The sequence below is a fragment of the Molothrus aeneus genome, chromosome 1 (assembly GCF_037042795.1).
Source record: "Molothrus aeneus isolate 106 chromosome 1, BPBGC_Maene_1.0, whole genome shotgun sequence".
In the NCBI taxonomy this organism is placed as follows: domain Eukaryota; kingdom Metazoa; phylum Chordata; class Aves; order Passeriformes; family Icteridae; genus Molothrus; species Molothrus aeneus.
In genome coordinates, this window is record NC_089646.1 from 101315298 (window position 1) to 101343288 (window position 27991).

Below are 27991 nucleotides of genomic sequence, written 5' to 3' on the forward strand. Positions count from 1 at the left end.
ATGTCCGCCCCGTACGGCAGCCTGATGCGGTACCTGTTCCCAGCCCTGCTGCTGCACGGTGAGTGCGCTGCCGGCGGGGCTCGGCCCGCGGGTGCCCCCAAAGCGGCTGGGGTGCGGGGGGCCCAGAGCCGCTCTGGGGGCGCAGAGGGGCGCGGGTGGGTGCGCTCTCCCGTGGTGCCCGCGGGCGCTGGGTCCCGCCTGCCCGGGGCGGAGGGTGGGAAGCGAGCAGCCCCCGCTGGCTCTGCCTGACCCCCCTGTTAGTGGAACCCCTGCGCAGCACGCGTGGGACGGCACTGCCGAAAGCGCCCCGGCGGATTGCGTTGCAGCCTGGGACTCCTTGGATGGAGCAGTTGGTCCGGGCACCTCTCACAAAGTTTCTTTACTCACCTCCGGCAAGAGCTGGCGCTGCCGAACTCCGGCGCGTTTGGCCGAGAAGCCCTGCGGGGCCCGCGTTCTTCCTCTTATCGGGAAGCGTTTTTTGGCTTGGAGAAGTTACCTGGGAAGGCTTCGGTAGCAAAGTGTGCCAGCACCGGATCTTTTGAGCACCTAAAATTGTTTTGCTGCAAAGCACAAAAATTCTCGGTGTTATTACACACAGTCCTGCTTTGACAGCCTCTCAGTTTAACCCTGGACTGACATCTCTCTGAAACTACACAGCAGGCAAAATTTTAGTGAGAAAAGTCAGCGTATTTAAACTTGAAAGTTTATCTTGTAAATTCATTTTTAGGCCTTTAAACAGATAACCGATCTTTTCAGAAAGCCAGTGTTCTTCAAGAGAAACTTCTGAAAAGAAGGCAGTTTAATGAGCTGCTTAGGTATGTCTAACATTTGGCAGCCAGATTTGAAAAATCTGGGTATGATATCCTTCTGAAAGTGCGACTCAAGCTACTCGGTTACACCATCATTTTGGAGAGTGTTCCTAATTCTGAAGTCCTTTGTAGCATCCAGCCTCCATCAGTTAAATTTCTTAGGACCCCAAGCTTAGTCGTAAAAAGAGGAATTTTTTTAACTGTTAAAATGCAGGTGACCTACATGGATTCAGTGGGAGATCTGTGAGCTGGGGTTAAGGATTTCAAAGCTATTCCTGGGGTTGATTTTGTGAAGCAGGGATTGTCTATCTCTGTGTTTGTACAAGTGCTAAGCACACACTATGGTATTTAATAAATAATAAAGAGCATGGGCTTCTGATGGTATATTTTGTTTAGAGAAAGAAAGAGTAGGAGTCTCTGATCCCCAGGAGGGGGTTTATACTCTTCTCACAGCTCAGCTATGAGATCCAGAGAGCGTAGAAACATGTTTAGCTGAGCCAGACCCGACAGGACGCCAGAGGTGTTCTTTAAACTCTGTGATCTGAGATGTAAAAGTTGAAATGGAAGACTTGAAGTTAGAGGGTAAAGAGAGGAGGTGTAATTGCAGGGTTGGACTCCCTGGCTCATCTGCTTGGAATTACAGAGCAGAGCTGAATGCTGGCTGGAGCAGGAAACAAATCAGGGCCAGTGATCAGATCAAAACAGCAGCTGCCAAAAGAGGATGATGAAGAAAAGTCATCCATTTCTTCCATCTGCAGTTATATTTCACCAAATAACATAAACCAAAGTTCTTGTAGAAAGATACAACTCACTGCCTTGTATATGAAGACAAGTACCTTGGTAATGTAGCAGTCCACAGTTTGGATCAGAGTTTGGAAACTACTGCCCTCTTACAAACTTGAAAATTATATCAGTGGCACTGAAATATAGCCCATGGAAATGTCTTTACCCTGTTGGCTTTAACTTGGTCTAGAGCTTTTCCATCCATGCCATAAAGTCAGTAGAAGCATCCTTTGATCCACAGCTATCCCAAATTGCTAATGTTTAAGAATAACCAGGAATCCCAGGGGATTGCACTGCTAAGCCTCTTTGCAGCGTGCAGCATTTCCTTTCTAGATTTCTATTGCATATGGCAATTCAAGGGTTAAAAGTGAGTGAGTGTGGGTGGGTGGTTGAGGCTTTTTAAGGCTTAAAGCTTTGTGACAGAAGTTAAAATGTCCTGTAAGGCTGGAGCTTCTGCTTTCATTACATTAAGAAATGCCTGCTTTAACGTCATTGAGTTGAAATTCGGAAAAACTAGTTTTCATTAATCAAAATAAAACCTGTGCATGTACAGTGTCACAAAAAAAACCCAAAAAAAACAGGTTTGCAGCTGGAAGTTGTCCATTATCACTGTTTTCTTTGCTTAGACAAAAAGCCACAGAAGTTTCAGATGTCAAACACTAAGATCATTCAAGTCCAAAAAACCTGAATAATAAAAGCTACGTTCAAGTGGATTTAAAACAAATTTGGCTAATTTATTTTGTAAACATAACCTTTTCTTTTTATAAATACAGATGCTTAAAAAAAAGCTCTAGTATATTTCTGATTATGCTACTGTTAGAGTAATGAGTTAGAAACTTTAAAACAATTAGTCAATAACATCATGGAAATGGTACTAATAAAGACGATGAAAACAAGACTGATAGACTTTTTAGAGCAAAACTTCTTATGCTTTTAAAAGTTCTCTGGCAGTGTTGCTTAAATTAGTTATATAGTAGTGTTTTATTTCAAAACTTTTTCAGGAAAATAATAAGTAAATGCATCAGGAGATTCCATAGCCATAGAATGAACATATATTGTGCTCTGTGCTGGAGACATATGTGATCTGTTTCCTCAGTTAAATAATGCATTTCAAAATCTGGAAGACAATAAAAAGATGGGAAGACACAGTGCTTAGTGTAAGAGTTGGAGAATTTGCAGGGAGAGTTAGAAGATGGACCAAATTTTATTCACACGTTTGTCAGAGTAAATTCCATTGCACTCATTTTTTTACCTTGACTGTGGGCTAACACAGTGGTAAAATGTTGATGTCATCAACAGAGAGGACAACTTTTTTGTGCTCTGTAGGGTGTCTGTTGAAAGTAGGCTGGCACACAATGGGGCCCAAAAGTGCCTCAACCACACTGGAGGCAAATACCTTCAGCTATCCAAGGCAAGGGTAGGATTTCATTAGTGAGGTGACTATTTAGGGCTGATAGAGGGCAGGACTATCTGTAGTGAGTTTGTTTAGCACTGTCTTCACTTGGACACAAGTGCCAGGGAAGTTGGGGGCAGTTCTGCATGAATAAACCCCAGTGCCAAGGTGTGGGTACAGGACGGAGCAGATGTTCTGACAGAGGGCAGATGTTTCTTGCAAAGAGGGCAAGACCAAACTACCATTGATACTGAACTGCATAGACATCCCAGCACTGCACCCATTCCTGTCAGGGGCAGAGTTCCCACTGCCCTGAAGGAAGATGGGCTTTAACCCTTCATGGTTTCATAAAGAAACCCTCACTCTGGGCAGTGCCATTTCACCTTGCACACATAGCAGCACCCATCCCAATTAAGAACTTCAGCTAAGCAGAAGTTATGGGCTGTGTAACTGCTGGTCTCTGACCTCTTCCAAGAGAGGGCATTGAATGAGGACCAAGCTATAGGGTAACAGGGGACCTCCATGCTGGGCCTGTCAGCTTTGAGGGGGTTTCTTTTTAGCTGTCCCATGTAGACATACTTTGGATCCCTCCTCAGGATCTTCCATGTTCTGAAGCGTTCATTTTTCCTCTCTTCAAAAGCTGCACTTGGAAACTCTGTGTGCACAAGAGAGGCAACAGATACATGTGAAAGGAAGTCATTGTCCTGTCTGCTTCCCTGGCCATAAAACCCGGCTTTCCTTTCCCAACCCTTTTGTTTGTCGTAGCTAATTTGGGCCCCAGTCTTGCGAGGACTCTTTGAAGTTTCAAGTGCAGGGAAAACACTGGTAAACACAGCTCGTGGCTTGGTAACAGGACATTATATTCTCCATGGCAATTATGTAAGCTTGCACTGGAGGTAAAAGCCTGTCATAGGCATTATCTGACACTATCCCACATCAAGAAAAAGCATGATCCAAATGTCTATTTATTTAATTGTGCAGGGCAACTGCCCAGATAAGGAGAGCTATAAAGTTAATCCAGCCAATTATTCTTTATCTGTTGTAAGGTTTTTCCAGTTTCAGACAAGTTCTAACTTGAAAAAAGGTTGCTGCAGGATAAAGCACGAATGTTAAAATATTTCTGTCAGAGATTAAGCCATCGCTTCTTTTGAACTTATGCTATCACTCGAGGTTGTTTTACTTCATAATAAAATTTTGTTCTTCTGTATTTACATCACTAGAAATTAGGAAAAAAAAAAGTTAAGTGGTTCCTGCTGAGCAATCCCAGTCTAAAGCCAGGTTTGAATCCTACTTTGAGGTAACATGTCTCCAACAATTTAGCAAAGGATGAACCTGCAGAACACCTGGTAGCTTTCAGACTGGTTTAAAGCGCTACACTTGGACATGCTCGAAGCCGTGGTTTAGATTCTGGTAGAGACGTTCATTAAAGTGATAAAATCTAAACAGTTTAAGATTATTTGCCCTGTGCTTTAGCAGTCTGGCATAGCTCTGAACAGAATTTGGCCAGGGTGTTGAGGCACAAATTAAATTTAAACTATCTGTGTTCAAGCACAACTCTGCGTATTATCTTTGTTGCAGTTGTACAGTATTTGCATGCTATTTTTCAGAAAACCAAAACATTCATTCTAGCAGCTTGCAGTTTTTTCAGAAATGTTGGCAGAGAGCTTTGTCATAACCATTTTTGAATCACGTTTGGGTAATGGGCTGCCAACAGATTGCCCTTTTAAGATCTGTATTTTACTTGCAGCTATGTGCAGAAATCTTTGAAGAACTTGAAAGTAACCTATCTTCCCTTAACAATTATTTTTATCTTGAATGGTTGTTCCCACATCAGATACAGGTTTATAGGTCAACATGAGAGCCTGAAGCCCTCTGTCTGGTGTGGTACATGCTCCTATCCATGTCTTACTGGCGTGGCAGTGGTACAGGCCTCCACTTTCCCACTCAGATGGATGTTGGATCCTGTAAAGTGTGATCTGAGATCACAGGCCCTCAAAGAACTGTGTGATCTCTGAGGGTCTGGGCAGGGATCCCCAGTGAGCTGTAGCACCTCTCATGCTATATTCAGTTAGTTTCATGCTAAAGCTGTGTCACTGCTAGGGCTTGATTTTGAAAGGGAAGCTGGATATCAGCTCATCATAACATGCTTTTGTTTTGCCACCTGGTATTTCAGGCAGATTCTGGAATTTTCCTTTCCCTTTTGGACTTGCTCCTTTGTGAAAACAAATGCTATGGGGTGGGAATACAATCATACCAATCTCTGGTTTGGTGTAGCTAAAGTGAGAGCCAACCAGAGGCCTCACAAAATTATTGTTATTGGTCTCATGCAAAGATTTTGTTTGTTTGTTGTTTGTTTGTTTGAATTCTGTCACACTTTTGAGTAGTAACATGGTGGGTGGATTTTGGGTTTATATTTTTTAACAAGTGGGTAATATTCCTTCATAACACACAAAAATTCAAATAGTCAGAGTCTGAAATATTTTCAGTTGAGTCTGAGATAGTCATGGAGATACTGAAACCTACCATCTGTCAGTGCTATAGAGAATAGCAGACTTGGATCTCTCTGAATGAAATAATGGCTCCAACTATGTTGCAACTGCATCTACTATCCAAAGTGGGCTTCTAAAGAGTCATGAAATTCTTTTCCCAGTTTTGTGAATGCATGTTTTAACCTTGAGCCTTTCCAGCAATGTCTCATTTAACATGGCCAAATGGATCTTTTAAAATAAGTGAATCATCCCTGCAGTTCCTCAGTTTTGCAGAACACCTCGTGTGCACTGCCAAGGGTGGAGCGGGGGGCACTGCACTCCCTCTGAGCACCTGCTGTGAGGAAAAACACAGAAGATGGTGTTTGATTTACTGCTCTGTGTGGGGAGCATATCACTGGTCTCAGTGTTTGACCTGCAGATGGTACAAGGGGAAGTTACATCTCCTTTGTGTGGCAGTTGTGTCTACAGGCATATGTCAGTAACTACAAAAGTGTTGAAATTACCTCTTTGTAAGGAAGAAGTTTGCACTAAATTGAGTAGTTACTTGCTCCAGCAAGGCAAACCTAGGTAGTCCCATTGCTGTCTCTTAATTTTATTCTGTATTTCATATTCTGATATTCTGGTCCTGTGATGGCGTTTAGCATTACTGAGAGCAGCCCCAAGGACAAAGACTTGGAGGTGTTGGTTTATGAGAAGCTCAATATGTGCACTCGGAGCCCAGAAAGCCAAACATCCCAGGCTGCATCCAAAACAGAGTGGGCAGCAGGGCAAGGCAGGAGATTCTGTCCCTCTGCTCTGGGGAGATCCCACTTCAAGTACTGTGTCCAGTTCTGGGGTCCCCAGCATAAGAAGTACATGGGCATGCTGGAACAAGTCCAAAGGAGGCCACGAAGATGCTCCGAGGGCTGGAGCACCTCTCCTGTGGCAACAGGCTGATAGAGCTGGGGTTGTTCAGCCTGCAGAAGAGAAGGCTCTGGGGAAACCTTAGAGCACCTTCCAGAACCTAAAGAGATCCTGCAAGAGAGCTGGAGAGGGACTTTTTACAGAGACATGTAGTGATAGGACAAGGGGAACAGCTTTAAACTGAAAGATGGCAGGTTTAGATTAGATCTAAATCCAATTCTTTCTTTGTTTAGGAAGAAAGTCTTTACTGTGAGGGTGATGAGGCAGTGAAACAAGTTGCCTAGCAAAGTTGTGGATGCCTCATCCCTGGAAGTGTTCAAGGCCAGGCTGGATGTGGCCTTGACCAGTCTGGTCCTGCAGAAGATGTCCCTACCCATAGTCAGGGGGAAGTGGAACTGGTTAATTTTAATGTCTCTTCCAGCCCAAACCATTCTATGTGTGTGTTTTCTACATCTCTCCCTGTGTCTCTGCAGCCTTCATTATGTTCTCATACCTCTCTTGATTACCTGAATTTATTCTTGCCTTCATTTGTCACAGTTGGATGGATAGAGTCCCAAACAAATACCCTCTTTCCTCTAGGCCTGTCGATGCAAATCTCCCTTCCATTCCCTAGCTGCAGTTTATCATTTGCAAGTTGCAGACAGAACTACATTCATGTGACATGGAGAGCTGAGATACAATTGCTTCTGAGCTATATCAAAGAAGACACTGTATAATACCGCATAAAGTTGGACTCCTTTTCAAAAACTTCTTTTCATCATTTCCTTCAGGGAATAATTGGAAATGTCTGATGTGGTTATTGCGTTTTTTTCTTTGATATGTGCACATGCAAGATGGTGTCCTCCCAAAGAAGGATTTTTGCTTGAAGAAATTAAATCCCCAAGTATGTCTAAATGAAGAAATCATTTCTAAATGCATCTGTATTCATGAATCATATGACATGAACTAGGCAAAATACAGCTGCATAAAAGCAAGTGGTACAATAAATATGCATTGAAAATAGCTAGTTGAAAAATTTCAAAACCTTCTTCTGATGGCAAATTTCAAATGTTTAACAACTTCAAAAGGAAATGTGAATTTTCAAAGTCTTTTTTCAGTGTGAGATAATTTGTCTGCAGGAGACACCATGTTGCAAGATAGCACTGGTGGCTACAACCTCTGCCATGTACCTTGCATGGACATGAAGCACAGACCCAATCTAGTCAATCCTGCCTGTCCAAAGATGTAGTCACTTCAAGCAGAGCATCACCCTGTCATGGCTCTACCATTTCTGGCTGCAGAGTGGGGGAGTTGTTTGGTGCTAGCGTGAGTGACTCTGCTCAGCAATGTAGAAATACCTGAGAAATCTCTGACTTCCAGAAAGGGAGAAATACTGATCCCCTGAAAATCAGGCTTCTGTAAGGGCATCTCATTCAGTGTTCTCAAATATCAAAGCATCCCTAGTATTTATTATCTTATAGAAAGCAAGGCCATAAATTCTCATTCACATTGAAGAATTGTTTGTAACCTGCAACATAACAAAGCTATCAGATTTTCCAGAAAAGATTTTGTGAGGTTGTATTCATTAATCTCATTAAATCCTGGCCTTGTTCAATGGTGAGCACTGTTTAGGTTAAGGTAGTTATTGTATTCTTTCTGATCATTTTTTACCCTGTCTCCTGGACAAGTCTTTGCTTCTGTTTAGTTGAGGAATGGCTGATTTTAAATGGTTGACATGTATTTATAATTTTGGCAATGCCATTTTCCCAGGTGCTACCCAAGTTTCTTCCAGAAGATCTAAGACCTAGCCAACATAATGAATCACCTTTTTTTTTCCCTTTTTTTCTTTTTTTTCTTTTTTTTTTCTTTTTTTTTCTTTTTTTTTTTTAATAGGAAATGGGAAAGACTTAAGAAAGTGTCTACCTAACACCAGACACGTGCCCAAATATCAGATGGGGCCTGGGGCATAAAGCATAGGATCCTGTACTGGGTGGTTCCCACTGGTGATCCCCAACAGCCCCATTTCTTATCCAGGTCAGGAGAAGGCAGCAGAAAATATGGGGATGAATCCCAGACCCTGGCCCTGGAAGCATCTTACAGTGAGACATCCCTTTCCTGAGATAGCTGCCCCAAATTCCCAGGCACTCAAACAGCCCCTTCAACCCACCCCTTATCCATTTTGTAGCCCTCTGGTGCTCAAATTCCTTCTGGCAATGTAATACAGTTTCCAACACGTTATGTAAGGTTTATGTTTGTCACCTTTTAACCCCTAGATGTGGGATTTTCTTTTGATCCGTATTTTCCAAAATATCTAAGAGCAGGCTGTGTCTAAAAGAGTAAAGGCACATTCCTTTTGAAGCTATGTATTCATTTTGTTCAATTAATATTGTGTAGAGAGCATGCTGGTAGATGTTGTATGTATACATTACTAGAAACCAAAATTACTGTGTGCTGGAGATAAAGTTAGCTTTTGAAATTCCTTTTCCCCTTTAAAATAAAAATAGAAGGATCTGCCTTTAATTGACCACCTCAGTCATCACAGAGGCTTCCTGTGTGCAGAGGCTTTGCTTTTAATATCTGTTTTCCCTTGACTTTAAAGAGTAGTCTTTATTTGCAAGTTTATTATAGAAGCGTTCAAATTAGAGGAGGGCTGAAACCGCAAAGTTTGTGTCCGGATCTGGATGCAACTTTCTGAAAGTTTGAAAGTCTAGGTTTTTGATTGTCCTGACCAGAGATTACAGAGGTGTCTATAAAGATCAGTTTCAGAGCCACATCTCCTGGGTGTGGAAACACAGCACTTCAGTTCAAGTTCTTTTCCTCAGTTTATTTCACAAATTTATTTAATGGATTATGAGTGGTGTGACAGAAAGGAAGAGCTTCCCATTATTTTTTCTGTTTGTTTTCATATGAGAAAATAAATGTAAACAGTATTTTCCCAGACACATAACAATATGAATAAGTGTCATTCAACTCAAGATGGTCACAATGTCCTTTATCACATTGAAGCCCTACTCAGCAGGGTCTCATGATGTAATTTACACTTTCTGTCACAGGGCTGGGAGAAGGTTCTGCTCTTCTGCACCCAGACAGCAGGACCTACCCTCGGTCCTTGGAGAAGAGTGCCTGGAGGGCTTTCAAGGAGTCACAGTGCCATCATATGCTGAAACACCTTCACAATGGAGCCCGCATCACCGTACAGATGCCTCCCAATATTGAGGGCCACTGGGTCTCTACTGGGTAAGGAAAGATAAAACAAGATGCTTGGGATGGGGAAGAGAAGATGGTAAAAAAGCAGAGAGGGAGGGATGAATATTCCCACTTTCAACCGAAATATTTTCTTTAATATGGTGATGCTCTAAATTCCAGATGCTCTCTATATGTTTATGCATAAAAGGAGAAGGAGCAGCATTATGAACATTAAAATAGCGTGCCATAAAGCTGTCTTGATGAATCAATTTATTGTCTGGATTTTAAACAGCATGCTGTGAAATATCTTTAAATCTCTCTGAATAGGAAGGAGCCTACCAAGCTGCCAAAATGGATGCTCATTCAAACATAACATTGTACTATATTTGTCTCCATGCATTAGATCCATTGAATGGGTCCTTGTTTTCAGAGCATGGGTCTAGCACAACTTTTATTAGCAAAAGAAATTAAGAAGCTGTATTTCACTAGTTCTGTTGCTCTTTATACCTGGTGACTTGTGTTTCAGAGAGCTGTTTTGCTTTCTCAGCAGGCAATATTCACAAGCTCATTGGAAGTGACTTGTAGTAGGAAAGACTGGGTTTTTTTTTAAAAGAAAGGAGTGTATTTCAGGATGAGAGGAAATGGTCCCAAGTTACACCAGGGGAGGTTTAGATTAGATATTAAGAAAAATTTCTTCACTGTAAGAGTGGTCAGGCATTGCCCAGGGAAGTGGTGGAGTTAACATCTCTGGAAGTATTTAAAAGTGTTCAAAAGACGTGTGGATGTGGCCCTTGGGGTGTGGCTTGGTGGTGAACATTGTGGTGCTGGGTTAATGGCTGGACTCAATGGCTGGACTCAAAGGTCTTTTCCAACCTTAACAATTCTACAGTTCTGTTTATATTAAGCAGAGTAGAGGTGACAAGGGGAACAAGTTTGAAGGCACAGAAGGGCTTCCTAGAGGAAGTGGAATTTAACTGCCATTTACACTTCCAGAAAAAATAAGGGGCAGGAGGGAAGGATTGTTTTGCATTAACAATCAGAAGTTTGCATTAACTTCCACCCCTGTTGAATTTTTGAGTGGAAAAGCTCAGGATATGATCCTGCATATCCATAGCAGACCAGAGATCGTGGAGTTACACAGAGAAACTTCCAGAGCAGCTTATAAGCCAGTTCTTTTTGCTGTTCCCTGGACATATGACATTTCACTTTCTGATGTTATCAGTCATTCTGCTAAATCTACCGTGCAAATGAGAGCAATAGATGTTAATAAGCTGCTACTATTTTCAACAAAGAATTGAGTCACATGGTGGTCCCTAGACAAAAGGCAAAAGCAAAACACAATTCAAAGTATTTAAGCCTACAAGATAAAGCCTTTCGATATGATCACCATGAAGCAGTGTATTAATAGCAGCAGGGGCAATTGTTGGATAATTGGCAGGCCACAGATGCCTAGTTCCTCTTTACTCCTATTCCTGCTGGAGGGTTTTAAGCACCCAGGTGTCTCTGTGGACCCAGGTGGGTCATGTTGCCCATGATGTGCCGCCTTGCTAAAATTTTGTTTCCACACTTTCTTTCCTCCCACAGCTGTGAAGTTAGAGCGGGCCCAGAGTTCATCACAAGGTCTTACAGGTTCTACCACAACAACACCTTCAAGGCCTATCAGTTCTACTACGGAGGCAATCGCTGCACCAACCCCATCTACACCTTAGTCATACGAGGCAAAATTCGCCTCCGGCAGGCGTCCTGGATCATCCGCGGCGGCACCGAGGCCGACTATCAGCTCCGCAGCGTGCAGATCATATGCCACAACGAAGCAGTAGCCAAAAAATTAAGTGAGTTGGTGAACCAGACGTGTCCTGGATTTATCCCAGGAGATAGTCCCTGGGAGCAGGATGTGAGCTATGATTTGCTGAGAGAAGAGAACGGCTGTGAATGCACCAAAGCTCTGAATTTTGCCATGCACGAGCTCCAGCTGATCCGTGTGGAGAAGCAGTACCTGCACCTCAATGTAGACCACCTTGTGGAGGAGCTATTCCTCGGAGACATTCACACTGATGCTACTCAGAGGAGGTTCTATCGGCCCTCTAGTTACCAGCCTCCTCTTCAAAATGCCAAGGTACGTGTCTGGGGGTTTGCATATATCCTCTTTTTAAGACATTGCTGATGAAGCCCAAATCACTCAGTTCTTCTGATGTAACCTAAAATCTACATGTGCTTCTAATACAGGGGGTTGATTAGAGCCATAATTAACAGAAGATAACAGAACTTACTTTGTGAGAACAGTAACTTTGCTGTGGTTTATGTGACTGCAAATATGCAAAAAAAGTGATCTCATGAAGTAAACTCAGTAAAGGCCACTCTGAAGACAGAATCAGAGACTTGTAGCCAGAAGTGGGAGTGATTGGCTGGGGCCATGGTTGTAGGTTAGCAGCTGAGAGGAAGGTTTCATATAGAACTGAGACAGCAGAAGAGGAACAGGCATCAGTGGATACTTCTATGGCTGTGGGGTGGACCAGAGAGAGAGGAAATCAAATATGAATATCAGCATATGGAAGTTGGGTGATCCATAACCTGAAGAGGAGACAAGGAAATTGGAAGGTAAACACATGGAAGGGGCAGCATGAAGGGAAAAAAACCTGAAAGACTGCACAGGCCATGGATCCAGACGTAGGCGCACACATTAATGAAATGAAAAACAGGTGAATTTTGAATGGGGCTCTAATTCCATTTGATAATTCAGTTTTCAAAGGGGCCCCAAAGTGCCCTCAGCTTCATCAGGAATTTACCAACCCATAGTGCACTAAATAAAACTCAAACAGGAAGCACAGACCCTGATGGCCTGTAGCAGGAAGGCTGTTATAGATCTTTCCTGGTGACATTTCAAAGGCAGTCAGCAATTGGAACCACATTGCCAGGTGCTACTGCCACCAGTGTGCTCCAGCTGGGCATTGCCACAGCATCACTTCCAGCTAATGGGTTGCACCATTTTTAATCATCTCACCACAAATGGTTCAAAAATCAGTTACAGCTTATCAGCAATAGCAGGAAACACAGCATTGTGTGGTCTGCCTTTAATTGCTTTGTAGCTGGCTTAGGGATCATTTTAATCCACAGTCAACTGTTTTGCTTTATGAAAACCTTTATGAAAACTGTGGTAATTTCTGTCATCATTATGCTGTCTTCAAGTTACCAAGGACAAATTTGAGTTTTCTTTTTAAACTTACCTTCCCAAAATAGAGAGTTTCAGCACCAGAAGATGTACCACAGCACAATCTTCTGCAAAATTTTGGTTTTCTTTAATTATCGACATCAACTTTCACTTTACTGATTTGGGTGTGAGGGTTCTTTGCTAGATCTCTTCCTTGCAGGTACCTGTAGATAGAAATTACCAGACACCAGCTATATTGTATCTGTTCTAGAAAACATTGTAGATCTTTTTCCAACCTCTTGAAACAGAGACAAAATCTTTATTTAAATCACTGTAGCTGAGTATTTTTTCTGGTCTAATTTAAGTGTCTTATTCTGGGTTGATATATAAGACAGCAAATGCCTACATTTCCACCTTGTAGTAATTTCATTACAGTCAGAACAGTCAGATGTACTTTCAGACAGCTTTAGAAAATTAAGATTGTTGTCCAGGCCTGCTGTAATTGTAGGTAATGATTTTCCTGCCTGTGTGTTCTGCTACCGTAGCATCCCTTTTTCACTCTAAAATATAGTGTCTCTAAAATACAATGTTCAAATTTAAGGGACCAAATTCTGCATAAGAAAGGTGTGTTTCTTGAGACAGGTTAGCTAAGAGGAGCCGGGCCTGCTGGTACTAGGCTTTCAGCAGGATATAAATAGCAATACCATAAAAAATGAACCTTTGCTTCAGCTGCCATGAAAGATTCCAGGATGTGGGTTTGTTGGTTTGCACCTAAGCATGAAGATCCCTATACCAACAGGTTCTCAACAGTCACTCTGACCTACTGTTTGCCAAACGCAGGAAGAATAGTAACAGAAGTGCTTTTTCCCCTTTTTTTTCTGGAAGTCCAGGCAAACATACCATTGAAAGGTTATAACCCTTCCTTTTTGAACTCGTTTCCTTTTTTAATTGTTGCTCCACTGGGACCCAGCTGAAAATGAGTTTAAATGCTAAATTGAGTTTAAAACTACAAGTCACAGACTCCTCTGGAAACTGGACACCATGAATAAATAGAAACATTAAATCAACTTGTTTTTTTAAGGTTTCTACAGTCATACCAAGAGGTTGGGGAGGCCAGGAAATTGCTTCTGAAGTGAAATAGGTGTATTGTGTGGAATCTTTCATTTAAGGCTTTTTTCATTTCCTTTTTATTTATTTATATTTTAGACTCATAAAGGCCTGCCTAAAATAAGTTAAGAGGATTCACATTTTGAGTTAAATTTATAGTTAAGCCTCTATATAGAAGAAAGTTCCACCCAGCCCAAGAGTTTACACAGCCTGTAAGTTGGATGTGGTAGCCACATTCATTACTTATGTGGTTGAAATGAACGGTAATTAAAAACAAATGATTGCTGGATATGTTAGGAATGCCAAAGCCACATGATCAGGACTTTAAACAAATAGAATTGGACCTTTTCCAAATTCCTGCAGCGATTTCACCACGGGATGGTAAATCAAAAGGGCTGTCCAAAAGCCAGACAGCTTTATGCTGAGCTGCAAATCTGAATAAATTCACAGATTACTGTATCTCAAGTGTTCCTACAGAATCAGGGAGCTTATAAAAACATATAATATGTCATCTCTTAAGGCTTTACGAATTCTCTTAGATAAGAACATACCTTAAACAAATTCCTCCTATAAAATATGTGGAAGTTCTTGAGTGCAGATGATGAATAGGTCACTATATAGATTTATCTTGGCTGTTTTCTGACCCGGCTCAGGGTACTAGTTAGGACTGGCTGATGAATGGAGATGAAGATCTTTGATGTCTCTTGACATTGCAAGTTTATCGAGTGATTCAGGCTAGCACACATGGAGCTTCTTCAGCCAGTGTGAGAGAGCACATGGCTGGGAAGGGCAGGATGGGGGAACTGCTTGGCCATCATCACATGTGTTACACAAAATGTTCCCAATTGTGTGACTGTGTTCACAGGGGTCTTGGGATGAGGGAAGAGACGAGGATTTGACTCCATGTTTCAGAAGGCTTGATTTATTATTTTATGATATATATTATATTAAAACTATACTGAAAGAATAGAAGAAAGGATTTCATCAGAAGGCTAGCTAAGAATAGAAAAAGAAAGAGTGATAACAAAGGCTTGTGTCTCGGACTCTCTGTCTGAGCCAGCTCACTGTGATTGGCCATTAATTAGAAACAACTAACATGGGCCAATCACAGATCCACCTGTTGCATTCCACAGCAGCAGATAATCATTTTTACATTTTGTTCCTGAGGCTTCTCAGCTTCTCAGGAGGAAAAATCCTAAGGAAAAGATTTTTCATAAAAGATGTCTGTGACACAACTGGGACAACATCAAGGACCAACATCAACCTGCCTGGTTAGTTGTAATATCACAAAAGTATACAGGGACTTGTAGCATGAAGGAAGGCTTGAATGCAGTATTCATTCTCTGTGCAGGACAGAAAATATCTTCAGAAATGTCTGCTCTAAACTACAGAAAATGTGTATAATAGCAGTACTGGGAGACTTATTTCACATGTAATTGCCTCAGCAATATTGCTTTGTAAACAAAGAACTCCTTGTGCTATTTTATCATGTGACAGAGTAACTGGAAATATCAGAGCAGGGCTGTGATGACCGGTCATTCTGATTAGATCATTAGTTAGGAATAAGGCTGACATGGCCTGGAACATTACAAGAAACCTAAAAAGCGCTCTAGGATAACCTTCACTCTTTGTCATGCTCAATCAGTTGCTGGGCACACTCTTTTTGTAAGATGTTTTCCCTTTAAAATGTGACTAATGAATCATTTCCTATTACAACTTTATTTACCTCTGGGACCTGACTTCCAGCAGCACCTGGAATTTGCAGCTGATACAAATTCAATGTATGGAGAAAGACTGGTACTTGGGCTTTCCTTTAGCCAGGAAAGAGCAAAGTGTGCAAGGTTTTCTATGCTTTTCAAAAATTTGAGTCTTCATCTCTTTGAAACACAATGACTTCATCTCTAGGGGAATGCTATGTACTTGTGAAGCTCCCAGGGAAATGCAATCATAAATTAATAAATAGATGTTAAGCATGGGAAGTGCCTCAGAGAAATGCACAAAACTCAACCAAAAAGTACAATTTTGGCAGACAAAACTCCTTTGTTTGTCTGAGTAGTGCCACTAGACTTCTAGATTAAGGCAACACTTGAAGGGTGCCTTTTGTCCATTTTTACTTGAAAAGGGCTCTTGGTTAGGAAAATTATGAGGGGAAGCAAGGTAGGAATATTCAGAAGAATGCTCAAGTGGATTAATTCCAGGTTTATGAACAACAACAGTGTGTATGGTGCTGAGAGATGAGGAAGCAAGCAGCTTTTAGCTGAGGGTGGCCCTTGCCATGCACGGCAGCGCTGTCGGCTGTGGCCCTGCACCTTTGAAGGTGCCACATCTGCACTGAGCACTGTCTGCTCTGCAGCTGCAGTAAAAGCCTGTCACAATCAAATGCAGCACCAGGGATAAAAATTTACTATTTAGCCTAGCCCAGGCCTCCAGGTCAACTCAGCATATGTATGTAAACTACAGACACATTCCTTTGGCATCTAAGCACAGTGGCTGCATCTTTTGTAAAAGGGCAGGGAAGACTCAGTGGTAATATTGCATGGTTTAGAGGGCTAGATAGGATGCTTTTTAAGGGCATAATAAACACATAAGGCAGCTTTATTTGGGAATACTTTATTCTTGAAAATGGACATTCAAGCTGTCCCTTTGGGTTTTCCAGGAATTTTTTTTCTTAATACTTCATAAAACATTCATGTCACCATAATTTAGTATCACTTTATGGGACAAATGACATGCAAGCACACTCATCTGAGAAGTCTGGTTTTTTCTTTGTTCTTGTCTTTTGCCCACACTAAAGTCATTTATACCAGAAAAGAACAACCAGAAGACTTTTGCATTTCATATTGGTGTTGTTTATTTCAGTTTTATGCAGGGTTGTGCAACAGAATCAACATCATAGATCAGACAGTTGTGTAATGGTAGTGCCTTGAGATTCCTTCACTATCTTTCCCTTCATAAGAGCAGTTAATGAAAACCATTCCTCAATATCTTAGAATACATGGTACGCATTTGCAGATAAATCTGAGCATATCTCCACCCTCCTTCCTGCTTGCAGCACCTCTGTTCCCTACCAAAAGAAATATCCATCTGACAACTCTGCAAAGGAGTTACCGCTCTCTCCAGCATTTTACTTGCCTCAAGATTTTTAATTAAAGTTTTAAATCTTCGTTTTTCTTCATTCCATTTGGCAGGCTGAGTTACAACTGTGTCAGCCGTGCTTGTCAACTCCCCAGAGCCAGGCTAATGCACATTAGTCAACTCAGCTTCATATGAGGTCATGCAAAGCCTGCAAATTATCACTTTTGTACTGGAGAGAATTTGTGGTCGTTTTTTAAAGTGTTGTCTTGGTCTGCAGTTATCTACAGTGGTGGAGGAGAGAGCCTGATACTATCCTGAGCAATTCATAAATGTGTCCTTCCTGTGGACTTGGCTCCTTGGCAGTGTGAAGCAAAGCCATCCAGCTTTTTTTGTTGAGCTGGAAGCATTTCCTTGAATTGATGTTCTCCCAAGAATTTCCATTTATACTCATCCTGGGAGCACTAGTTACTAACACTAACACCTGGTACTGTGTTTCCTTGGTTGGTGAGGTTTAAAGCATCCTGACCAGGCATGATTCATTCCAGACCCACCAAGTCCTGCCTGTGACACGTGGTATTCAGGAGGTGTGCAAGGCCATAGCTGAGTGTGGCTTTTCTTTCCCCTCTTTTTCAGCACTTCCCCTCATGGTAATACGTGCATTCACGTGGCAGGGGTTCCTTACCCCAGCTTTTGTGGCTGTTGGCTCCTACAACATCCCAGGATTCTGGTTAGCTCTGTACTGTGCACACAGTTCAAGCCTGAGCCTGTGCCTGAGGAAATCCAATGCCTCGTCTCTCATCTCATGTCTCCCTGCAAAAAGGATATGCTGGGTACAACATGACAGACCCAGTCACACACTGTGTGGCATAGCCAGTGTCAGATAATTAGTCTTAGGCAGCCATAGAATTCCACAGAACTTAAGAGAAAATTAAATTGTGCTGGGAGTGTTTATGTTTCTGACTATCCATAGCAATTGGGGAAAAGATGAAGGAACCTCATCTTTGTTTGCTTTTTTTAATTGGAATCCCCCTTGCTTGGCTTCCAGAGCTCTCTGTCCTTATTACCACTTCAGCTGAGACAGCAGGAGAGCGATAAGAAAAAATGTTGGTGGGAATTTTTAGATCCTAAGCTATTTTCTCCCCAGCTACAAGAACTGAGTTTTCAGCCAGAGATTCAAACTTATTTTGGCACACATGGCTCTGTGGATTAGTTCAGAAATTGGCTTTAAAGAAACACCTGGAAGGATGAGGAATGTTGTCACTATGGCTTTGGCACTGCAGAGCTGCAAGGTGTCACCCATCATGGGAAGGAATCTCCCAGCTATTTTAGGGCCCAGTCTTTCTAGCAAGGCCCCAGTATTAAAAATACTGCACTGTGCACCTAAGATAAACAAAACGTAGAACTGATGTTCATCCTGTCCCCTGCTCGTTTTATTGCTTTTTAGTTTATGTCATGCCCCAATGAGCTTTTTACTAGAGAGTTCTTAATCCTGTTTGGACTCAAACGTCCTTTGTCTCTGTTCCCTGTTTTCTTTGAATGCCTGTTTTTAGAAAATAATCTTTCCCTGAAACACATGGAAAGGGAGTGATTTGCAAAGCCTCAGATAGTGTAATTAAGAGCCAAGTGCAGCTGACCCAAAAAAGCAAGAGCAAAATATACAGTCAATTGTTAAACATAAATTACTCCATAATTAAGCCAAATTGCCTCATAACAGAACTAGCTTTTTCCCTTGCCCATTACTTGGGCAAAAAATTATACTGAGGGAGTTTATACATGGCCTATTCTTCCACTAAGAAGTTTATAACATTGTGAAAGATAGTATGACAGCAAAAAAGGCTTATGTGGGCTTAGATTCAAATGCTGGTCTCAAGAAAGCAATGGATTCAGAGTACATCCAGCAAGGGGCTGGAGCCAGCTGGTGTCTCACAGCTGCTTCCTCCCTCGCCACCCCAACCTCTCCCTACTGCAATCACGGTCCGATGCAAAATGTTTCTGGTTACCTCAGCCCCTTCATTTGGGCACAGTCAGTGACTACAAGGCCATCAGGTGGGACATTCCTTAGCAGCCCAGCTGGCCAGACCCTCACAGCTGGGGCAAAGCCTTCACAATTAGAAGGGCTGCACAGAGCTACAGTAGTTCAGGACCACAGTCGTCAAAGAGCTGGGTGAACTACAGACAAGTAGCAGAGATTTAACAGGGACCTTCCTAGGGTTTGCCAAAGGAGTCACCTCTGCTCACAGTGTAATGGTAGCCAGTAGGGGACCAAAAAAGAAAACAGGCTGAGTTGTTGTTTGGTTTTCTTCAGATTTTGAACAAGGGCAACAGGAATCACTGGTTCCCAGGTTAAATTGCCTTGACTCACAAACTGGTTTTGGAGGATCAACTCCTGGGAGGAAAATGTGAATGTAAACCAAACCAATATCCTGCTCTGCCAGGGTCTCCTCTGGGAGATGATAGAAGCTTTCAAATTCACTTCAGAAGAGAAGGGACTGTAGCAGAAATTCTCTCCTGCTATTGATAGATTTAACTTATATAAGTTATTTTTAGTTTTATAGCACTGTCTTTTTCCTGCTTTCTGGCTTCACTTTATGTGAGTGGGACAATCACAGCCATAAAGTTACTGTCATCAGGGCCCTTAATGTGTCAGGGAACAGTGCAGCCAGTCTGCCCCATGGCAGGATGGAAATGTGTGGTTAAAAGGCACTGGCATCTTCATCTCCAGAAAAAAAACACATTATTCCTATTACAATTGAAAGATACTTTTTGTGGATATATCTGTACTAACTTCACCAGTTGCAGTTAAATTGCTCAATTAAATGTTCTTTGTATTTCACTAAGGTACTGACAGACCTCAACCTGCTTGCAGAATTTAGGTGAAAAAAACATATCTTAAAATTTGGTAACAAGCTCCACAGTGGGAAAGGACTATATCCACTTTAAGAGCATGTCAGCACATGTGGTCTCCAGAAGGCCATGTGTTTAGGGGTGGAAAGACCCTCAGGAGGTCACCAAGTCCAACCTCCTTCCTCCTCAGAGCAGGGCTGTTGGCCAGCAGTGGTTCAGATCAACCAACACAGGTCCTGTACTTTCATCTCTCAAGGACTCTCCTCGATCCTTCCTGGAGAGAGGGAGGTGCACTAGCAGGTTACTCACATCCACCACATTCAAGCTGTGAGGTGTTTTCCTGAGGTGTGTTACGAGCTAAAGCTCAACATGCAGCCATCTGGGAGATTTACAGAAATATTTCTTCTATGTTCACCTTTCCAGTCCTCTTTTCTGAGGCCTCTCTGAGCACCCTCTGTAACATAAATGCTCATATTCACTGCTCTTACTTTAAAGTCCACATAAGCTGCTATGAAGTCAGCATTTCTCCATTCACTGCCTTCAACTCTGGCTCACTTTAGAAGTGACATTCACACAATCTTCATTAGTGCCCTGAATTCCTCCAATAAAATGACTGTAGGTAGCTTCAGAGAATCAACTTACAACACCCACAATATATGTCTTTTACACATATTAAACAGGGTTTATATTTGCCCCATCCCAGACCAGATAGTCATCCAAAGACTTTTCAGCAATGGTGAAATCAATGAAATGGCTGCTGTTCTAGAATAATGGTCTATGCAAAGTAACTATAAATGGTGTTGCTCAGAAGGTGGAAGCCTTAGCCTGAAATTTCTCCACTCCTGCCACAGACTTGGAGCCTGCATGCCCCTCCTAAGACACCCCAGGTACTCACATTTGGGGCCAGGGGTACTTGGCTGCTTGAGGCTGCTGCATGGCCCACAGTGGCGAGCCACCCTGGAGCTTAGCATGTACCAATGGACCCTGTTCCAGCTGGAGAGGGCCATAAAGATTTCACCATGTCCAGCAGCAACCAGCCACATCACACACTTCCCAAACTTGTGTTAGGGCTCAGCAAAGCTGAAAGAGTTTAAAAAGCACTGGTTACTACTCTCCCAAGGTGCCATCCAAAAAGAAAGAAGTCCTTATAACACTCATGTTTATCTACAGTACTTAAAGTTAACTTAAAGACAGATAAATAGGAGTTCAGCAAATGTATTGATTTCTGACACAAGCATTGCAAAATCCCTATCATAGTAAATTACCATCTGCCAGCTTCTTGTATGATTTGAAGGATAAAGTCAGCCTTTTCTAGATCCTGAACTGAAATGTTAATTTCAGATAAATGCAGACAAGAGAATTCATTTCTTACATGCCCCTCTGCTGTGCAGTCTTACGAATACAAAACCAAATAGTACAACTAGCAAGATCAATGCATTCCTTAAAATGTGGAGCTGGTGTCACGTCAGCATGAAGTGGCTGGCCTGATGCATTGCCCTGTATCCCAGGTGATGCCTACTGAGGGTTCCTCTCTGCTTTGTTTCAGAACCACGACCACAAGTGCATCGCCTGCAGGATCATCTACCGCTCGGACGAGCACCACCCGCCCATCCTGCCCCCCAAGGCGGACCTGACCATCGGGCTGCACGGAGAGTGGGTGAGCCAGCGCTGCGAGGTGCGGCCGGAGGTGCTCTTCCTCACTCGGCACTTCATCTTCCACGACAACAACAACACCTGGGAGGGCCACTACTACCACTACTCTGACCCCATCTGCAAGCACCCCACCTTCACCATCTATGCCAAGGGACGCTACAGCCGCGGAGTCCACTCATCCAAAGTCATGGGTGGCACAGAGTTTGTGTTCAAAGGTAGAGTAGCTTGATACAATGGGGAGGGGAGGGAGGTAGTTATGGACCAGAGCAGTTTGCTTATAATGATTTGGTTGCTGATGATTTCATTCTGGGATTTAGAAGTTCATAATTTCTTGGGAAGTTTGCAGACATTGTGTCAATGCCCAGCCAAACTATACAGCTGCATGGCATTTCACACCACTAAAGCAATACTCATTTGAGGAGGAGGTCCTTAAGTACACACAAGAAAATAAGAGTCCACATTACTTAGTGATCTTGGAGGCCAGTGGCCAGATGTCAAGCCTCTAAGAGAAGTGGTTAGATCTGTGTCCTAGTGCTCCTTCCGTAGAGAGAAAAAAGCAACTTCAGAAGGCATTTCAGATCTGGAGTGGTATAAATAATTTTCTGTGGAAGACAAATGCAGCAGCATGCATCTTTTCATGTGCTCCCAAGGGGCCCTCAGGCAAATAAGGGTGTCCCTAAAGACAGCTCTGATTAAAGATGCCAGAGCAAAGACAAAATGTATCCAACCGAAACCCATCGGGTACTTTGGAAAGCAGCTTTCAGTGGTGATGCCGCCCATGACTGGGAAGCTTTCTTGTGCAAACAGCCCCATGGAACCCTGCTTAAAAAGAGCTCAAGGGCCTGAGCCACTCACACAGACATCTCCAAAACACAACATCCCACCATGGCACCAGCCCCAGCAGTGCCTCTGGTAGTCTCAAGCCCTCTGTAGGCTCTTCTCCTTATTTCAGTTACCACATTAGAAGTGTAAAGCGTCGTGCATGGGTCTAATTTAGAAAAGTATCCAGCTAGAAGAAATAATTTATTTATCTGAGATTTTATGTAGGAGGTGGGAGATACCCTTGCTTGTCAGAACTTTGGCTCTTTAGAGCTGCATGTGCAGCATGTCCCAGCTCAGCTCCTGGCATCAAATCCAGTTTGCATTTTTGGTTTATGTTGTGCCAATGTACCTTACAGATCAAGGTCACTAATTTGGCTTAGGTAAAACTTTCAGGTTCAATTTCTATAAATTACCTTTTACTCCAGCTAGAGTAAATAATGTGAATTGTAGAGCCATTGAGTCAAATGACTGTTTATAAAAGCTCAGGAAAAGCTCACAACAAATCTTCCTATAAAATGATCTGCAAGAGAATTTGGGATTTTGGTATGTTGGGAGGCATGAGGGATGGTTATTTGCTTCTGTTTTGGTCAGCACCAATCCATTCAGATCCCTTTTTCTTGATATACAATGTCAAACACACACCAGGAAAAATCTTTATTCAGCTTCTGCAGGCTCATTCATTTTGGCTTTTCTCAACTTCTTTAACTTGGCTAGAAAATGAAATTTTATATGCCTTAAACTCCTTTGAAATACAAGCAGGTTAGAACTAAAGAAACTGCAGCAGTTCTACATTTGATACTGCAAGCTGCAGCTGATGTTGAGAGATGAGGAAAAACATCTTTCTGTAGGTCATCTATATTTTATAATTCATGCAAAAAAGGACAGGTAATATAGGATGATAGTGCAACTGTATTGTTTTACAGATTTCCCAGTGGGAACTAATTATTTTATTAGGTTTACAGGGTAGCTAGCAAATGTTAAGAAATGATGAAAAATATGTAATAAATGCACCACTTACGAATTAATACAGACAGTAATAAAACATGAGAAAAGTTTTATTGTTTCCTCTTTTCCTTATCTCCTAGTATAACCAACCAGGCTTTATCTGTGAAGGATTGTCTGGAATTTATGAAAAGCTCTGCTTAATCTCTGGCTGAGATACGTGGCCATCAGGTTTTCTTCAACTGAGTTGGAGGGGGGTTGTTCTTTACAAAAAGCAATTTTTGCACAGACAAAGACAAAATGATGCTCCTAGATTTGCTGGCCACACCTGTAAAGTGAAAAACTAGTTTAAGAAGGAACAAGGGGAGACAATTTTGATTTAACAGGTGTGCTCCAATCTGCACATTGGCTTTGCTTTTGTTTTTGTCCCCCTGCTAACAGCTCCCCTCTTTCTCTCTCACAGTGAATCACATGAAGGTCACTCCCATGGATATATCCACAGCCTCGCTGCTCAATGTCTTCAACGGGAACGAGTGTGGAGCACAGGGATCCTGGCAGGTTGGGGTTCAGCAGGACGTCACCCACACCAACGGCTGCATCGCGCTCGGCATCCGCCTACCTCACACCGAGTACGAAATCTTCAAGATGGAGCAGGATGCCTGGGGCAGGTACCTGCTCTACAATGGCCAGAGACCCAGCGACGGCTCCAGCCCCGACCGACCCGAGAAGAGAGCCACTTCCTACCAGATGCCTTTAATTCAGTGTGTCTCATCAGTACCTAGACCTGAAGAGTCACACGAGGAAAGTAAAATCAGGCTGTACAGCAGCAGGGCACCGGAAAAATATCCCAGCACCGCAGCTCTTGCTCTGTTGTTTATTTGTACTGTGTCATACTGGGACATTCTCAGCTAGAAGTGAGGAAAACTTATTTTTCATTACTACAGAGCCAGGATTCCACCAGACTGAGGGTTGTTTTTCTTCAGACAGAAAAGGACATTTATTTTCTTGATGCACTTGAATGCCTGAGAACTGTTGTTCTTTTCCTTACTTCCCTCTTCCTCCTCGAATCCCGAACGGCACTCGTTTGATGTTTGTGCTTTGAACTTCATCCAGTCTGATCCCTGGCCTGACACGACTGCACAAAAGTAATTGCACTTTAGGACTGCAGACTTCTGGGGGGGGGGAAGGGGTCTCCTTTTATTTTTTTTTTTTTAACTGCTGGGATGAACTCTATGATCCTGCTTCAGTCATCTCTGCCATCTTACTGTTGTGGTACTCTTCTCCCCAGTGCCTGATTTCTCATCAGAATTTAGCTCTGGGGAAGGGCTCGGTGTTGTGCCAGTACTGTGATAGCAGCTTCCCTCTGACTTCACAGCTCTGATGTAGATATGTATATAAGGAGGAAACCCACAAAGATTTATCTTGCCATTATCTCACAGCTCATAATACAGAAAGAATCAGCAAATAACAGCCCTCTGTTCAAAAAGTGCTAAATGGTTGATACCCCTAATTTAAAAAAATACTCCAAGTAATTTAAGCTATTTTTACAATCATTAAGTTGTAAAAATAACCAGTGGTTTAGTATTTTCTCATTCAATTAACTTAGCTGTGTAATTGCTTTGAGGCCTCCCTTTGTATCTAGAGAGTAGCTACAACGAAGCCCCCTCAAAGCCAGCCAGCAGCAGCAATTTTCCTGTCAGATGCACAGAGTGCAGGTAAGCTGCCAATACAAGGCTGCAGGAAAGACTTCTCTTCCCATATTCCTGAGGCCTTACATACTCCATGTGCAGTACTTGGGTCAGCTGGGTGGGCAGAGTAAAGCAAATGGGATCTAATGTGTTCTGCAGCCCTATTTAGCAGCATCTTTTTAGTCATCTGACCTTGTGTAAGAACAGAGAAAAGGGTTACAGCAGCAAACACGCTGTGGTTCCTGGTAAAACAAGAAAGCAGCTGGAAACACACCCTCAGATGGAGGAACACTGGGCCAGTCTTAGAGAGGGAGGAGCAAGAGATGCACTAATGCAAGCACGTCCTTCCTTTTCTCCTTGCTGAAGTGTCCCAACACATGCCACGGTTTCATAGAGCTCAAATCAGCATTGGTATGGGGAGACACTGCTGGGAAGGTGGATAGACACAGCCCTCAGAGAGCATTTGTCAACTAGAGCCTGCCCTGGAAACTCTCAGGTTTCCCTCAGTGGTGAATACATCCTTTTGTGCACTGATGCACATCAGAGCAGACTCTGGAAGCAGTAGGGGAGATGTTTAAGGCCAGCAAGGGGTTGGAAGTTCATAGATGAGCCATGTTCCCCTGCTTTAATGGGGAATGAACTGAGAACGTAGCTTAATCTTGTGTTTGGTCTGTGGCTTTTACTGATGTACACATTTTGGCTCACAGGAAGAGCAGGAACATCTGTAGGAAACATAAGGAAAAAAGTTGTAGTGTTTCTTCACAGCATAAGCAGCTGGTAGCTGCCCAGCCCAGTACTGTGTCAGAAAAAGAACCTTTAATGTATTATTTTCAGTATCCTAGGGAAAGTATGTTTTGAATGAAAGTCTTTCAACTTTACATAGTGAGTCTTCATACTGACTACTATAGCAAAAGCATTCCTTGAAAACATGGATATGAATTTCCACAGACTTGGAACAGAATCAGTTCACCTAGTTTTGAGGCAGCAGGAAGACAGAGGGAAGGAGCAGTATCGTGGATAGATGCGCTGCTGAGTCAGACCACATTTCTCATATTTTTTCCTCAGACAAATGAAAACTCACAGAAAACTGTTACTTAAGAGTCAGGAATGGAGCTCTGGTTGGCTCAGTAATCACCAGACAAAGTGTTTATCCATCCATTTGATGTCAGGTCCTCCTTCAGCCTGTTGGAAGGATCTGAAAGCCAGCTCAATTCACCATGGTGAATTGAGCCCTATGAACAACAGCTGTTCTGATCAGCATTTCTTGATGTGTTTTTTGCTCCATGCAGTCAAACGTACTTGAAGAGCCAGCTCTGGATCAGTTGCTGGTGGGGGGCACAGTTTTAACTAGAGGTTCAAGAAGGGGACAGGATACCTCTGACAGAGTAGTTATGAACCAGCATGGAGTTTGGTTTTCTCTAGATTGAGTTTTGTAGTCAGCAGAGTGCCACCAGCATATCTCTAACTGGGCTACTGAGCTGTTACAAACAAGTCCCCTAAGTACCGGCTGCATTTCTGACTTCTATTTGAGATCTAGCACCAGGAGTGAATTCACACTAGTTTTTATTTAAAAGGATGGGTACTGTGTGGCATTCCTTAGATCACACAAGACAAGCTGCTTTTACCACCATTGACCATTTCCACGTGGTCCTATCTCTGAAAAAATACTCATGGTTAGAAGTTGTCTGACTATGTCACTTGCCTGTGCAAGTGCCACACACACTTGATCCCAGCTGAAATCTGCACATGCTTGTGATGCAGGATGAAAGTAAAGACCAAAGGAGCTGTTCCACAGCATGATTTTCTATACTTATCAGAGCAGTCATCTACAGTTTGTTAGTGCCTTGTGGCTCCTCTGTAAATTGTCTAATGTCAAAAATGTTGCAACAGTTTCAAGAAAAAGATCTGTCCGGTTATAACCTCCAAAAGCACATTCACGTGTCAACTGTTTTGAATCACAGACTTGCAAAGGTCTAGGTTTTAAAAGGTTTATGGTTAGACTACATGAAAATGTAACTCACTGTACAAATTGTACAATAAATGTTCTTTTTCCCCCTGTTATTTAAAGACACTTAAAAAGGAAGTATTTTTAAAAGGTCTTCACAATGCATTACATGAAATCTGATTGCGGACTTCTGTAGTTTATTTGTAGTGTTGACAGAAACAATTGTATGATCTGGGTTCTTAGCATTTGCTGCACCAGCTTACCTCCATGTGCCTGTATATTTTTAATTTTTCTTTTAGCCAACATCTTTGTCAAGTTGGACAAAGATGTAAGTCTTCAGAGTGCATAGTTTATGTGCTGGTCTGTATTTTCTGAGGCTTCTCCTTGCTTGCAGGCACAGAATGAGGAGCTAAGCTTACCCCCTCTTTTGGTTTCATCACTCACTAAATTAACTGCTGCACAGCACCACATACATATGTGACACAATATATTCCATTCATTTTATTTCTCCAACCTGACCTCATGTGCTGGCAGCCCTGGCTGCTGAAGAGGTTAAGCTGCAAGTGGTTTAGCAGTAGAGGACCTGCAAGCTGGGTGATTTCTCCCTTGCTGAAATGCAGAAGGTTTAAAAAAAAAAAATAATCCATTAATGTTGGTATCTTCAGCTGTTGCCAATGTTGCCAAGACAGGTGAAAGCTTTTCCCTCAGTAATATCCTACTCAAGGATCCACCTGACAGAAGAAATGGCAACCTAAAGAAATTCTTAGGCAAATTGTTTTAAGAGGCTCTATTCAAGAAATAGGACAAAAGGGATCAGAAAAGTCAAAACAAGTGTTATTGCTCTGTTTCTATACCATTTACTTATTGTGCCTGCTGTCCTGGGGTAGAATGTCATTTCTATGAACAGAAGTCTGTATTTTAAGATATAATGTCAGTCTTGCTTGAGTTGGAGCATGCTTGCCTAAAGTGCAGGATTTTAAAAGAAAAAAAAAATCTTTTTATTTTTGTAAAGTTATAGAAGATATTTTTCTTCTCAGCTATGTTCCAGATTAAACTGCTGGGGAAGTTTAAGCACTTGTTAAACTATTGATTGAAATAAAAAAGTCTAACTGTAAAATTAAGGATTTTTTGCCTCCTCTGCATGTTAGTTTCCTGTTCTGTTGACTCTCTAAATGTAAAAGAAATGTTTGGTGTCTTGGAAAGAAACAGCCAAAAACCTGAATGC

General features: G+C 42.3%; 1 protein-coding gene across 1 annotated transcript; it reads left to right on the forward strand.

The window, feature by feature from the left end:
• APCDD1 (APC down-regulated 1) lies at positions 1-27887 on the forward strand. The gene is made up of 5 exons (XM_066561572.1): positions 1-58; positions 9410-9593; positions 11127-11658; positions 21263-21584; positions 23597-27887. Exons 1-5 carry the CDS (start codon positions 1-3, stop codon positions 24043-24045), a joined length of 1545 nt encoding a protein of 514 aa, XP_066417669.1. The 3' UTR covers positions 24046-27887.
• Positions 27888-27991: the final 104 nt, after the last annotated feature.